Source organism: Durotheca rogersii, assembly GCF_024521655.1.
Source record: "Durotheca rogersii strain YMJ 92031201 chromosome Unknown GGS23scaffold_11, whole genome shotgun sequence".
Lineage (NCBI taxonomy): Eukaryota > Fungi > Ascomycota > Sordariomycetes > Xylariales > Xylariaceae > Durotheca > Durotheca rogersii.
In genome coordinates this window covers 298,801-313,141 of record NW_026251242.1, presented here as the reverse complement: position 1 = coordinate 313,141, position 14,341 = coordinate 298,801, and the positions used below count along the sequence as shown (strand labels likewise).

General features: G+C 53.9%; 2 protein-coding genes across 2 annotated transcripts; both read left to right on the top strand.

The window, feature by feature from the left end:
* Positions 1-176: 176 nt before the first annotated feature.
* On the top strand, positions 177-1,246 carry GGS23DRAFT_569294 (uncharacterized protein). The gene has a single exon (XM_051516443.1). It carries the CDS (start codon positions 333-335, stop codon positions 672-674), a length of 342 nt encoding a protein of 113 aa, XP_051371465.1. The 5' UTR covers positions 177-332; the 3' UTR covers positions 675-1,246.
* Positions 1,247-6,367: 5,121 nt separating this feature from the next.
* Positions 6,368-7,481, top strand: GGS23DRAFT_65208 (uncharacterized protein). Its single transcript, XM_051521170.1, has 2 exons — positions 6,368-7,045; positions 7,101-7,481. Exons 1-2 carry the CDS (start codon positions 6,664-6,666, stop codon positions 7,346-7,348), a joined length of 630 nt encoding a protein of 209 aa, XP_051371464.1. The 5' UTR covers positions 6,368-6,663; the 3' UTR covers positions 7,349-7,481.
* Positions 7,482-14,341: the final 6,860 nt, after the last annotated feature.

Sequence of the window (14,341 nt, the reverse complement as noted above, 5' to 3'; positions counted from 1 at the left end):
TCACCCGTGCGAGATAAAAACATATCCCCAGGGGCTCGATTTCCTCCACCGACGAGTAGAACCAAGAAAGGCGCAGCGAGACAAACCATGCTCTACTCCTCTCTCTACTTCTACTCTCCCCTCTCTCCCCCTCTCTCCCCTCTCCCTCCACCCCCTGACCCCCTGACCCCCTGACCCCCTTACCCCCTTACCCCCTTACCAGACGAGCATATGTAAGTAATGCGTTTTTATCACACAGTCCCCAAATCACTGCTCTCGCCACCGCTCGCTCCTCGCGCCCTGCCTTTTTCGCATTACTACGCCCTCGATAACTGCCCGCGCGGAGAATACATATGTATGCCCAACTACAAACCACGTGCACTGCGCCTAGGCACCTGATCAGGCCTGGACGCCGGCGAGGGAACCAAATGCCCCCTGTCTCCCCTTCTCTCTCCCTTTCCCCTCTCCCTCTCTTTCTCTTCTCTCCTCTCCCGGCCTTCCCCCTTCCCTTCTCTCTCTCTCTCTCTCTCTCCTACTACCGGGTCTTCTTCTGCTGTGTCTTTTTTCCGGTTTCCCTCCTTTTCTCCTTCTCTCTGGCGCTCGGGCTAGGCACGCAGGTGGTAGTGTACTACCTGCGCCAATACAACCGCGAAGCTCGCGGCGTATCCGCGCCCATTGGCCAGTCCTCGTTCTAGACAAACTCCCCGCCCAGAAGCTGTTGAGGCCCAGCTAAACCCGCCTACTTGCATCCCATCCTTTGCGTTTCGGACGCCACCGGGATCATGGGAGGAGTCGGCTGCCACGGGCGGGTGGCGGCGTCTTCGTGTGCTACGTCGAGGTCGCTGGCGGGGAGGCTTGTACCTACGCCGCCTCGGTAACTTCTCAACTGAGAGGGGCAAGGGAGGAGCTGGAGGAGGAAGAGAAGGGATACGTCTCCCACTCTATTCTCTCTCTCCCTCTTCTTTTTTTTTGGAGAGGGGGGTGGAGGAGGAGGGTTTCTGTGGTTACTACCGCCTGTTACGCAAATATGATTATATCTCGCATAGGTATTTTAGGTGTGATCGTCGCCCCGTAGGAGACCGAGACGAGAAAACGACGAGTGCACATTTAGGCCTCTCTGTCGGCTTTGCTCGCTCCCCAACAGAGCCCTTTTCCTCTACGTCCTGCAGGTGGTAGGAGCTCAATTCCCCTAACCCCTCTCCTTTCCTCTCTGCCCGCCTTTTGTCTCTTCCTCTCCCTCCCCCTCTTTCTCTCTCTCTCTCTCTTCGCCCTCCACCCCTATCCTTGTCACGTCGCTCACGATATTATACACACATATGTATACGTGCGGCTACGCTAGCAGGATGCATGCCACCCTCAACATTACGTGAGACGTCAGAACCTTGATATGGGCCCCAGGTGCACATGACGCCGGAAGTCTGGCATGTTGTAGGCCAGTACGTACGTATTCGAGTGTGTATATTGCGTGTATTGCGTATATATGACTGAGCGCGCGCGTGTGTATGTCGTCCGTCTCGTTCGACTGGGAAGCACGCAGATGATCTGATTCCCGGTCCACCCGCGCCCAACTACGTATAGTCGAAGACGGGCACGGACGTACGTGCTGCTGAGGCGCTGGCCGACTACGGCGGGATTGGCGACGAGACCGACGTATGAGGCTGCTGCTTGTTCCCCTGGGCCTCGCCGCGTTGGGCGACCACCTCCCCCCCCCCCCTGCCGAAGGCCTCTCTGCGAGCAGCTCTCCCCATTCGACACCCTACTAGCCGCCTGTGTCCCGTAGACGTCGAATCGAACCAGAAGTCGTTGGCTACCAAATCCCTGCCCTGTTTGCATCGTAGAACACCCCGCGTTGACGATTGGCCCTCGGGATCTTCGATAGGCTTAGCTTCGTGTGGCTCTGCATCACCCGTCTACGTGGTGCCAACGGAACGACCGAGGTGTTTCCATCCCGGTGGGTTTGGCTAGAGAGCCTCACACAACCCTGGTGGACATCTTCATTGGGATCTTTGCGCCCGCCGCTGCGCATGATCCTGATGCAGCTCCCTTCCAGGGATCTTCCCTTGAAGAGCGATTAATCTGGATTGCCTCGCTTCTAGCAATGCCTCGACGCATGCATGCATGTAGCTGACGGCGCCACTTGGAGCCTATACCGCTTAATAGATGCTTGATGCCCCATCGAAACCCGAAATGTCAATCCCGACCATGACAAATTCAGGTGATCCCGTAACAATACGCCATCGCCGACTAGCCCGAAGTCACGCCGCAACGTCCCTTCACGGTAACTCTTGGCTGGAGAGTGGATTCCAGGAATTCTATACCGAGTAGAATAATAGGCAAGCTTCTTTTTTTCCCCGGTTGTCGGTGAGGCCTCACGGTAGCTCTGCGTAGGCTTGACAGAGAGAGAGAGACAGAGAGAGAGAGACAGAGAGAGAGAGACAGAGAGAGAGAGACAGAGAGAGAGAGACAGAGAGAGAGAGACAGAGAGAGAGAGACAGAGAGAGAGAGACAGAGAGAGAGAGACAGAGAGAGAGAGAGAGGTAAGTGTGTATGTGTGTGTGTCTGTGTGTGTGTTGTTGTGTTGTAGCTCTAGTAGTAATAGTAGTCGTCGGGATGGCCGTGTAAAATCGCCTGAGGGAGACAATCGACCGGATCCCGCAACAACTTACAGAGCCACTCAGCATGGTAACGAAGCCACACCATTCGACCCATATCGGACCGGTATGATACGACGACGGTACAAATTCCCGGATGAGGCGCGGCAGCGCATCGCTACCGTGGGTAGTATCCAGCTGCAGTCGTGATAAGACCTCCCCCTCTCTAGGGCTTTTCTAGGGAGCTACCAACTAGTGAATGCGAGCATATACAAGCATCCTCTGGCACGACAACCGGTGGGACATGTGAGTTTTACCCTCCTGCCCCCTTTTACCTCGCTTCTGTTGTGCGATATCTGGGAGGGGAGAGGGCAATAGAAAAACATACCTATGCCGTAACCGCATACAATACTTGGTAGACGCTGTGAAACTGCCACGACCCACGACCCGCGATCCGCCCTATGACACCCCTGAGCTACATTTAAGATGCTGGAATAAGCGGCATCAACTGCTAGAGAGGCCACACTTGCCGTGACAGCACTAGGGAGTCGTTGTCGATAACAGCGTCTCGCAACGCGTGGTAACCTTGGTGAAGAAGAAGCATGCCGTATCAGGCTTTCCCCTCCCTCTCGTCTGTAGCTCTACCCTACCTCGTCGGCTAGCGCACACGGCCGATGGAAGCTACACATAAGCATTCGATTCTCGAATCCGGCTATAATTGCAGGGGAGAGCGACGTTGCGCCCTTTTCCAGCGCCATCTCGTCCAGGCAGCCATCCCGTCGGGGCCCGGAACCGAATGTTGGGTGGGAGAATACCAACGCCCCGGTGATGGTAGCAGAACGAGCTCGTTGCCCCGCAGTTCTGAAGTCTCCCTGACGGGCTCACCCAAACCTATTATATAGCCACAATACCGTGCTGGAGGATGCGAGTCGCCCGATTCGGAAGTGAGGCCCTGGCCCTAGGCATATTGCCCACAGCTTCTTCTCCCGTTTCTGGGCATGGCACGGACTGGGGAGCTGCAGCACCTCTGTATAGGCTCGTCACATAGCTCACGAACAGCGTTCGCCCCCCCTCGTGTTAGGATAACGACAGATCGTGTCCCCGAGAACCAAAGTTCGTAGATCTGGTCCTGGTCTTCACGGAGGCACCTATCCGGCCCATGGGCCCTGCGAGTCCATAACGGGCCTCCCAGAGGCTTTTCTCCCTTCTCTTCTCTTCTTCCCCCTTGGTCTCCTTCCGTTCTTATCTTGTTTTTCGTAGTCGCGGGAGAAGGGAGAAGAGCAGCTATCTCTCTTGAAATCTGACTCTTGTCCGGTCCTTCCTATAGCTTCATGTCGATATACAGCTACCCCGCTTTGGGCAGTATTTTCGGCATTGCCTTGGCATAGTATTATACGTAGCTCGGGTAGGCCAGACAAAATGGTATTCCTAAAGTTGGTATGCCTAACTGGACAGCGTCTCAGGGCGTGGCTCGTGAGATATCGCGTTCTTCACGAGCCGTCTCTTGCGGTCGATCTAGGATGGTCAGCTGGCCGGTATGGCGCTGAACACGTTCCGCCTAGGGAACTGCTGTCGCCTACGAGATAGCTTAGCTCCCCAGGGCCGGTGATTGGTTCTCTTAGAATCGAGTCTCTCCTCCAAGGGTTCCGCGGCGTGGAGAAGGATATTGTACCTGGCTGGAGTAGATGGGATAGGCAGGGGGTGGCGTTATGCAACGCCTTTAGTCTCGCATCTACATCGGTACTGTAGGGTTCCAATAACTTCCTACGCCCCAAGTCGTCGAAAACTCAGATCCCTCTGACCAAGCCGGGTGAGTAGCCAACGCCGATATGTCCATCGCGTGCGGCCGCGCTAACTCCATAATACGCTCAAACCCTAATGGCTGAGGGGGACTGTACTTGTGATGGTATGCCGATGCTTGTGATTCTAGAGGTGCCGATGAGCGACGAATCTCGCGAGTTACGCCCGTTGAAATGCCCTATGGCACCGACGTTTCATAAGCGCGGTAATCCTAACAAAAATTCCTCGACGGAATTGTGAGGACCAACAGGCGACTCCGGTTCTGCCCAGGTGTAACGATGGGATATGGCAGATGCAAGCGACGGCTCGGATTCAAGGCAACGCAGCATATAGCTGTGCCGATTGGCGTGATTTCGACCGTGACTGACCCTAGAAAGAGGCCAACTTGGCCGTCTGTACGCCAGGCCCAGGCGTATTCAGAGGCGCATCCAGAGGTGCTGCTGCCACCGTTGTCTCTCGATCTAATAAACAACGCCGCCACGACCGCTTGAGAAACACGCCGCCTCAGGTCAGCCGAGGATCTGAAGTCGTGACTAGCCTTGGTCAATCGCCGTAGGGTGTGCTTCCAGAGCTTCACGGCCCCGTAGAGACGCTCGGCGGACGCTGACAGAGAGTTAACGCATCGCATACACCGTCCATATCAAGTTGCCGCGACCCATGGCAACTCTACAGATAGCCATAGAATATGCTATTAATAGGTCCAGAAAGGCACGCTCGGAGATGTAGCGGGGGAATCGGGCAACGAAGCAGTTCCTGACGGGCACGTAATACATCATACAGGCTCGCTGTCCCTCCTGTTTCGTTGCGAGCGTCTCCATCACACAGCATCCGGGTGTGTATAGGCTGACCCACAGGTGCGCGAGGCCTAGTATGCGTGTGGGCGCTTTACGGAACTCTGTAGTTGACCATGTCAAAAACAATATTGATGACATAGAGTAGACCGGTCCGGAACCCGTCCTAAGCTGTGCATGTTGTGTTAAGAGGTATTCGTCCTGTCAAGGGCAGGTAGGGCGAGTCGGAGCCGACTGCACAAGAACAAGCTGAATGATCCCGGGAGCGGTAGTTGCAAAAGCGCCATAATCATCTATGTTCCTATTTTGCATGCTGTGCCTTAGACGCAGATAGAGGCCCTACCACGCCGAGTACGCGGGCGGAATCTTCAGGTCTAGCTTAGCTGCAGATACCTAGACCCACGAGGCCATCGACGACGGCATGGAAGGCAAGACGCGCAGGTGGCGTTGCACAACTGTGTAAACAACTTGGGAACTCTGGGCCTTTGGATAGAGATGTTATGCTTGCTTGCCAAGATCAGCGACCCTGTGATAACTTCGTGTTTTGGAATGAAGGGGGGAATTACTCCCGCTCGTGAACTACTTATGTCTGCCTACGCCGCAACGTACGATACCACTCGGTAGCTTATAGCGCCGGGAGCTGCGTGGGCTCACTTGGTATAGGCATCCTAACCGGACTACTCGGTGTTGCCCGAGCCGATCCGAGGTAGGATTCTAAAGATTTGCCGTCGGCGTGGGAGCCTGCGTAGTTGATAGCCCTCGAAGTAGGATTCCAAGGCATCGTGTCCTGCTCTGGAAGGGGCGATGACACGCAAGGTGCGTAGTCACTCGACCTAGGGAGCTGACGAGGAATCCAACTACCAGTGGCAGGCGATGATGATGAAGGCAGCACATCTCCGCCGTATGCATCGTACAAATCTCAGGGTATCGGGAGACACTTGCGTCTCAAGTTAGGCGGATTCCAAGACGGAGATGGCCTGGGCTATTGCATCCTGGGCCACCGGGGACGCATCTCGAGATATCTTTGTTCCCAAAGCCCCTTGACGTGCATTGGAGAAGTGGCCCGTCAGCCGCGTGGACTGCATGAACACGCCGTTTGTTAGGCTCGTAGGTCGCATCCGAGAGACATGCCTCAGCCGGCGGACGGATATATCCGGACACCTATGTGCACCGCGGTATACGTTCAGACCACAACAGGTATAGCCATCCGTGACAAGCCTGTGTGATCGCTTAGGTTTGTGATACTGAGTAGCCTCTCTCGACAGCTCTCGAGGTGGACGGAGACGACCGACACGATCCGCCTGAATCGGCCGGCTCGTGGCGCTTGGCGGGCATAATAACGCATATCGACGTAAGGCCTTTAAGTCCGCGCGTCTGCGATCGTGTCCAAGTAGCAGGGCCCGGTTCAGAATAAAATGCCTATGCTGGCGAGGGACGGCGACCTCCTCCTCGTGCTCCGCCGATGCATGACCGACGGTAAGTGACCAAGGCAGGGAAAACGGATGATTATGCTTCCCCCTTTTTTCTCTTCTCCCTTAGGCCGTCATACGTTCCAGGCTCTGTCGACGGGAGGACTTAGATCCGTGCGTGTCACGAGACGCAACGCCTCCGGCACCGTTCCTCACAGCCCGCCCCCTTCCCGGATTCGAGTGTTGTTTTCCGTAGAATTGCACACATGTCAGCTGGGTCGTTTAATGTTATTCGCGACAAGAAGGCTCGAGCCTCTCTGTCCCCATCGAATTCCGTCTGATCGACCGCGAGCGCTGTGGGAGGCGGCAACATGCCTCCTTAAGCGCCGACGAAGTTGGGTACCTCCTAGCATTACCGACGTAGTAGGTAGAGGTACCTACCTACCTACCTGTAGGTACCTAACCTACACCGCGGGTAGGCGACGGGAGCGATGTCCCTCAGGTACCCTCAATAGGCTAACGTATAGTAGAGGAGGCAGGTTCTGGGTCAGTCAAACCCCCTACCGCATTTGTGTATGTACGATGTCTTCGGTCTCTCCCTCTTCTTCTTCCGCTTCTTCTTGTTTCTCTTCCTCCTCTTTACAGGAAGAGGAAGGGATTTCTAAACGGACCGGTTTGCTGCCGTCGCGCGTGTCTGTCTACTACGTACTATAGATACTACGTACCTACATTGGATGCGTACCGACCGACCCCTGCCGCGCGAGGCCGCAAGGCGTGATCGCTGATGTAGGTATGCACCTACTAGGCCGTAGGACCTTGGGGCCCTTCGGGTCGGACCCCAGTGCGATGACGAGGACGATGCCACCCGTAACCGGCAGACCCCAGCCAGGCCTCGAACAACAGGTACGTATGTCATGGCCCAATTCGCCGCCATTCAACGGCGCGCCGTCGGTTGGGCTTGCAAGCGCGGACACGCAGACAGAGGGAGCAAGGAGGGAAAGAGAGCGGCGTTGGAATCATACGCGTGGTCGAATGCTGCTGGCTCTAGCCGGCGAGCTGTGCCCGTGTGGAAAAGGTAACCGTTGTCTGGTCGTCGATCGACAGAAGAGATCGGTAGGTTAGGAGGGGGACCCAGGTAGTTGCGTAGGTACGCAGCCGTAGAACCCGGACGGGACCGGAATTGTGGCTTTACGCCGTTGTCTCTAGGTCTAGGTAGCTGCTAAGGTGGGAGAGGCACGTGAGCTATGGTAGGTAAGTTTGATTCGCACCACCAGCGTCGTCGTCGCCACCACCGGCATCATCAGCTTAGGCACGGGGAAGGCCGAGACCACAAGGAAGACCAGCCCAAGGGGTCCAATCCGGGTCAGAGAATTGTCTACCTATCAGAGGAAGGGGGTTCAGGGGGCCAATGGTATTATCTAATACTGAGTACCTGGGTAGGTAGGTACCTATCATTTACCACCTAAGGTACCTAACCTGCAACCCTCTAGGTACCTAAGGTAGGTTGGAGGATCGTTGCAAATCCAGGGCGCAGGTTCGGCTAAGTACCGTGGGAGGTACCTACCTATCTGGGTACTTACCTGCCTCGGGTACCGAACGAGGGAGGTAGATGCCTACCTAGGTAGCTCACCATGCCTCCTATTACCTGCAAATACTACCTAAGGCAAGGCAGGCAGGTACCCAGATACCCGCCAGGTGGATAGGTAGGTACCTCTAAGATACCTGCCTTCGGTACCTAAGGTAACCGGCCGGTCTCTCTATGACGCTAGTTTCTGGTTGACTCGTCGGTTTCCCCCCCGCCAGGAAAACGGACCCGTCTTCCGCACAGCTAAGTTGCTGAAGTTTGTGCTTAGCGCGCGCAAATTGAAGGTCCCATGACCTCCCACTTGTAAGGGTATCCATCTAGAGTAGGAACCCACCCTGGTCCTGAAATCCGGGTACCATAGGTGCTTCTGTCGTTGTACCGTAGGGTATGTGCACATATACGCCTGATATACGTATAATTATGAGGTGCCTAGAGGTAGGTACCTGTAAACGCCCCGGTGGGGAGCTATAATACGTACGTGTAGGTAGGTAGGTACCTAAGGTAGGTATATGTGCCGGTCGATAAATGCTTGTGCGTAGCAGGTATTATGTACCGTGTTCGCCGGCTTCGCTCGCCTTCACCACCGGGCACTTGCCCACCAGCTGGCTCGCAGCCAACGGAGGCGTTGTGACTTGCCGGGCTTCGAAAGGCTTCGCACCCCATTTGCTGTCACGATCAACAGCTACGTACGGATACGGACACATGATTTCCTAGTTGGACCCGCGAGCAAGGAACAAAGAACGAAGCAAGGACGGAGTTGGGACCGCGGTGCAGCCAGCCCAGCGGCTAACCATGGGTACCTATGTGGTGAGCTGACTGGGCATGTATGTAGGTATGTATGTGTGTGTGTATGTGCGCGCGCGCGAACCATGGAAAGGGAGCAGCTCGCTGGCTAATATATCCTGTACGTAAGGTAGCTATCGAAATAGGTCAGGTACGATTAGGTAGGCAGGTCGATGGTGGGTGGTGGACGGTGGTCCGCCGATGTATGGATGCTGCCAACGGGGGAACCTGGCTCGATGCAGGTGGACTGGATAGATTCGATTGGCGGGTCACATAACCGGAAGAATAGACCTGCCCCCCTGGCCCAGAGACGGGACCTTCTGGGCTCCGACGTTGTCTCGCAGGGACAGCAACATGTCTCATGATCTGTGTGTGTATGTATCTATTCGTCTGCCGGACTTTGAACTTCTACGTTGGCGAAGCGAAAAAAAGGGGAGGGGAGGGGTTAGGGGGTGTGGGTGAGGGAGGCTAATTTTTGGGGTATCAGCACCGGCAACAGCCGCACCGTCAGCGCAGCACAGCACAGAGGCGCGAGAGAGACAAAAGAGAGAGATTGATTGAAATCCCGACAGGCAAGCTTGATGCTAGTACAGGACACGCCGACTCGATTACGGGAGTTTGAATTCGGCTTGGCTTCTTGCTCCCACCGGGGCCCCTTTATTGTCTTAGTATCGCGAGTCACGGTCTGGATTAAACAAAGGAGAGCTCAGATAAGAAGGAATGGGAAAACTCAGGGCGTCAGGGATAAAAGGAGTGGACAACAGCACACCCAGATAGGTAATCGAAATGCGGGGTATTCGAGACTAGGCAAAGAATGAAAAGGAGGAGAAAACGCAAAGGGGAAAGATAACACTTGAAGAAGGGGGGGGACCAGGAATTATGTGGAAGATCCAAGCAGGAGACGGCGAGGGGTTGCTTCAGGTAGTAATTACGGCTCCGGAGCGACCCCCTCTACCTATGAGTACAGACACAGACACACAGACAGACAGACAGACAGACAGAGAGAATGAGAGATAGGGGGAAGGGGGGGATCTCGGTGGATTGTATACTTCTTCGCTACTTATACCATCAAATTCAATCCTATTCTATTATCGCTTTCCCAATGCCAGCCCGTCTCTGACACTATTATAGAATCCCAGGTCTGGCTGGGAAAAGCTGTTCAGCATGCTCGTCCACACACACTCGGGAGTTAGTAATACAAAGAAGGGAACAAGGTACCATTTGCTGCCGCCACGACCCTAGTCACTAGGTACCTACCCGCCTACGCACCACTACAACTCTACCTCAACGCTACGCCAGCGGCCCTCTAACGATTGACAATGGAGCCAAACTCGCCAGAATATCGCACAAAGCATGCTCTACCAAGGATGTTTCACGAGGAAATGGAGGTGCTTCGCATAGAGGAATTATGGCGGCGGGAGAGATCATGCTATAGGATTGTATAGAGGGAGTTTGGTAGGTATAATTAGGTATATCTTTGCATACCAGAAATGTGGCCCGGGGGCACGGATTCTGTAGGCATGCATTCCATTGGGCAGAAGGTAAACATGGTATTAGGTCGTGTCTAGATGCATATCGGAGAAGGGAGGGGGAGGGAAGAAGTACGATGGGCCACGATGGGCCACGATGGGCCACACCCACGCCACTTGAATTGCCTGGAAAGGCGTGAGTGGAAGCTAAGAAGGTCTCCATGTGACAAGAATGCCGCCGCCAGGCCAGAAGACCCAGATCGCTGGTCCCCTCACAACGGCCCACCGTCAGATGTACATGTGTATGCAAGGATTCGTGCGTTTTATTCCAAAACCCCATCGTGAAGCCCATCAAAGAAATTCCAGCACGGTCCGGCCAGTCAGCAGGCCAGTCGAGAGTCTCCAGATTTCCCCTTCTTTTTTCTTCCAACGTGACTTCGGTTGCCCAGTCTTGTTTAGCGCCCTAGCTGCCCGTCCTAAGTTTTCCAGCAGACCACATGAGCAAGCCCCCATTTTCCGACCCTGGTCTCTGCATACATTGCAATGTAGGCTGCCAGGATGCCAGGATGGATTGATGATTGTCAGATGGAGGACATAGGGTAGTAGTAGGTACCGAACGCCTCACTTTCGAGCTGTGTACGCGAACAGGTACCCCCCGTAGGACGCAGTAGGCCGTCTACCTCTACCTTAGGTAGGTACCTAAGGTAAGAAGAATGTGGATACGTTTATGTAGGCGCACATCCCTCTCAACCCCTGATGCCCATTACCTGCCTACGTAGGTATGTACCTACATATATATGCTGGGTGCAAGCTGTCGCGATGGGCTATGAGTATGCCAAATAGGGCGAGAACAAGGAAAAGCCTAATGTAGGTACCTACATATGAGTCGGCGAACAAATACCTAACCTACCTACCAACCAACCAATCTATGCAAAGACATCTAAGGACTCGAGACAATAAGGTAGTTGTGACAGCAAGGCGGAGGCCAGACAGACGCACGGAAAATCTATTAGTAGGTGCATACCTAACATAGAGGTAGGTACCTACTAAAACGAGTCTGAAGACTCTTTCAAACGTTGTGCCCTCTTCTCTTCCGCAAGCAGCTTTGTTGGATATAAGCAGTACCTATGTAAACGTAGACGGGAGCGGTTCCTGTCGCGCAAGGTGAATGCAGGTGGTAGATACCCAACCCAGCGGATTAGGACCACCCACAATCAACTTGTTTGTCAGTATTACCTGCGCCAGGCTATTGCTGGGTGAATTCGTGTCTCCAGATTCAATATCTTCTATACCACCACGCCGATGAAGTCGTTAAGAGATGGCGAGATGCCAGGCTCGAGGTAAGTTTCCGAAATTATTGTGGCCACATTACCCATCTTATCGAATCCCCCCGCCGCGAATATCCTCCTGCTAGGCCCGTATCTACACACATATATAACCCCGATAGAGAGCCTCTAGTTATGATCGTCTACGTCTCAAGACAACTTCGAGTTATATAGTACTGCAAATATCTACTAGGTGGCTAATATGCTCAAATGTAATTATTCCGCATGTGCGCGCCAAGTTGCCTATTCGTTGCGGTTTCTATATGTACATACGCGGTGTACTTGCTTTAAGTTTACATGTGCCTACATTTAGTATATCATTACATGTGCAAGACGCCTCTCGAGATTAGAATGTAATATAACTTGCCTTACATTTTTACTAGCTATCTGTATCTTTATTAACATATTAAAAAAAAAGTCTAGAAAGCTTATAAAATATTACATAGATTAAAGTCTCTATAAAAACAAAATACATTAGAAGAAGAATTCTACTTAAAAATATATTTAAATAATACACTAAAAAAGTTTATTTAATTATAAATAAATAAATACAGATATAATGAATAAGAATAATTTTATTAATATTACTTAATTAAATTATCTATTTTATAGTTATGAATTATTACTATATAAATATAAAAGATACGTACTATATACATAGATACCTTCTGCTACCTCCTAAGGCTATACCCGCCTACAATACCATATGGTACCTCCCAACACGCCTCAACCCCCCTAGCCTTGGAGGTACCTACCTAGGTAGCTACCTACCTCTGAGGTGCCTGTCTTGGCCTATGTACATATGCATGTACCTTCCTCCAGCTCTTACGGAACAAGACAGCCCCCTCTCTCCCTTCTGACCCGTCGCTGTGAGGGTGGGCCAACAACGACCACCGGTTATGTGCCTACCTCCCACCTCGCCCTCCGACGGACCTACATACCTCTCTACGTATTTCCTCCCTTTTCCAAACGTCCGTCCTGTGTAAGTATTCTCTCCTCTGGCCCAGACGGCGGCACCACACGCACTACACATATACATCTACGCCTGCGTAGGCCTACGCATATAGCATATACCTACACGGCCTACCGACCTATATGCATGCACACACACGCATACACACACGCCACACACAACACACACACACACACACACACACACACACGCACTCACCATATACGCACGCCCGGACGCAACGCACCCACGCCTACTCTGCACAGACTCGCTCTCTCTCACTCGCTCGCTCCCTTGACTTTGCTCATACACGCACACGCACAATCCCACTGCTGTTTCCGACGGCCAGCGCCCCCCCTCCCCCTCTCCCCCCTCTATCAATCCGATATCATCGCCCATGCGTGCGTTCCGCGTCCCTGATAGACGAGACCGGCTTACCACCAGAGTACCGCAGCCATCGTTCAGAGCCCAGATCTATACATCGGATAGTCGATAGGTCACCGAGTCTCTGCAGGTCCATCATCCCACAAGGTGAGTCCACCTGCTTTCCACATTGTTGCCGGTCTACGACAGTCGTACCCTCCCGCCTCTCGCTCTCGCCCTCTCGCCCCCGCCCGCCCTGCTCCCACCCATGTTCGCCGTTCGAGATCAATGTCTACTTCCTTGCCTTGCCTTGCCTTGCCTGCCTGCCTGCCTGCCTCCCTAGCCTGTCCACACCTAAAGCCTCGCTAGCTAGCTTGACCGCAGAAGGAGACGAGGGGAGATGTGAAGAGAAGAAGAAGAAGAAGAAGAAGAAGCAGCAGCAGCAGCAGCAGCAGCAGCAGCAACGGCGGCGACAGCGGGGACGCGATGACAATAGCACGCTGTCTCCCCGCTTGTCCAATGTACCCGGGGCCGTTTCTACTCGCGTATCGGCCTCCTCCCCTTCCACCTTCCCCCCCCCCCCCCCCCCCCTCTAACCTGTGCACTCGCCGCACTGTCTCTTGCCTTGCCTTACCTGACTTTTTACCTTACCTTGCCTTGCCTTGCCATACCTTGCCTTACCTAACCTAACCTGCCCTCACACAACCCCGTCGTCCCGTTCCTATGCTCTGATTTCCCGTGTAGGCATCCCCAAGGTAGCTCAACCGCAGTGGACACCTAAAAGTTTCTTTCTAGTCACGTTCCGCCTTTCGACCACTGAGGAACCCCGCCAGAAATCCCCTACCTACGTACACTCACACATAACCTCCATGACCTCCGCCTTCTTGCGATGCCAGACCCCTTCTTCCACTCTTGAGAAATCTGCCATCAATACGTCCTAAATCGTCGTATGCTTTTAGGAACTTCCCCTCTCCCACGCCGCGGTGATTACCCAATACCGCACCAATCCGCATTCCCGCCGCAACCTTAGCTCGTCTGCGTTTGAGGACCGACCGGTACTTGGATCTAGCCTCTCTTCGCCTCGTCCGCGGCACAAGCAAAAGCCATTGGCCCACCATCCCGCCGCCGGTCAATTGCTCTCGAAACGCTGCTCGACCCAATTGTCCCATCCAGTTCTCGCCCAACACGGCGTTTCGAACAGCGCCTCCAGAGTCCCCCGTTCCTGCCTGCTGACGCCGAAAGAGACCCTCTCGGTTTCTCCTCTCTTGCGACCAGCACTGAGCCGCCCGCGACC

Excerpts from the sequence above, each read along its gene's own strand:
- GGS23DRAFT_65208 (XM_051521170.1), top strand. The coding sequence starts at position 6,664 with ATGATTATGCTTCCCCCTTTTTTCTCTTCTCCCTTAGGCCGTCATACG. Across the intron at positions 7,046-7,100 it reads GTACCTAACCTACACCGCGG|AGGAGGCAGGTTCTGGGTCA; the intron begins GTAGGCGACGGG and ends AACGTATAGTAG.
- GGS23DRAFT_569294 (XM_051516443.1), top strand. The coding sequence starts at position 333 with ATGTATGCCCAACTACAAACCACGTGCACTGCGCCTAGGCACCTGATC.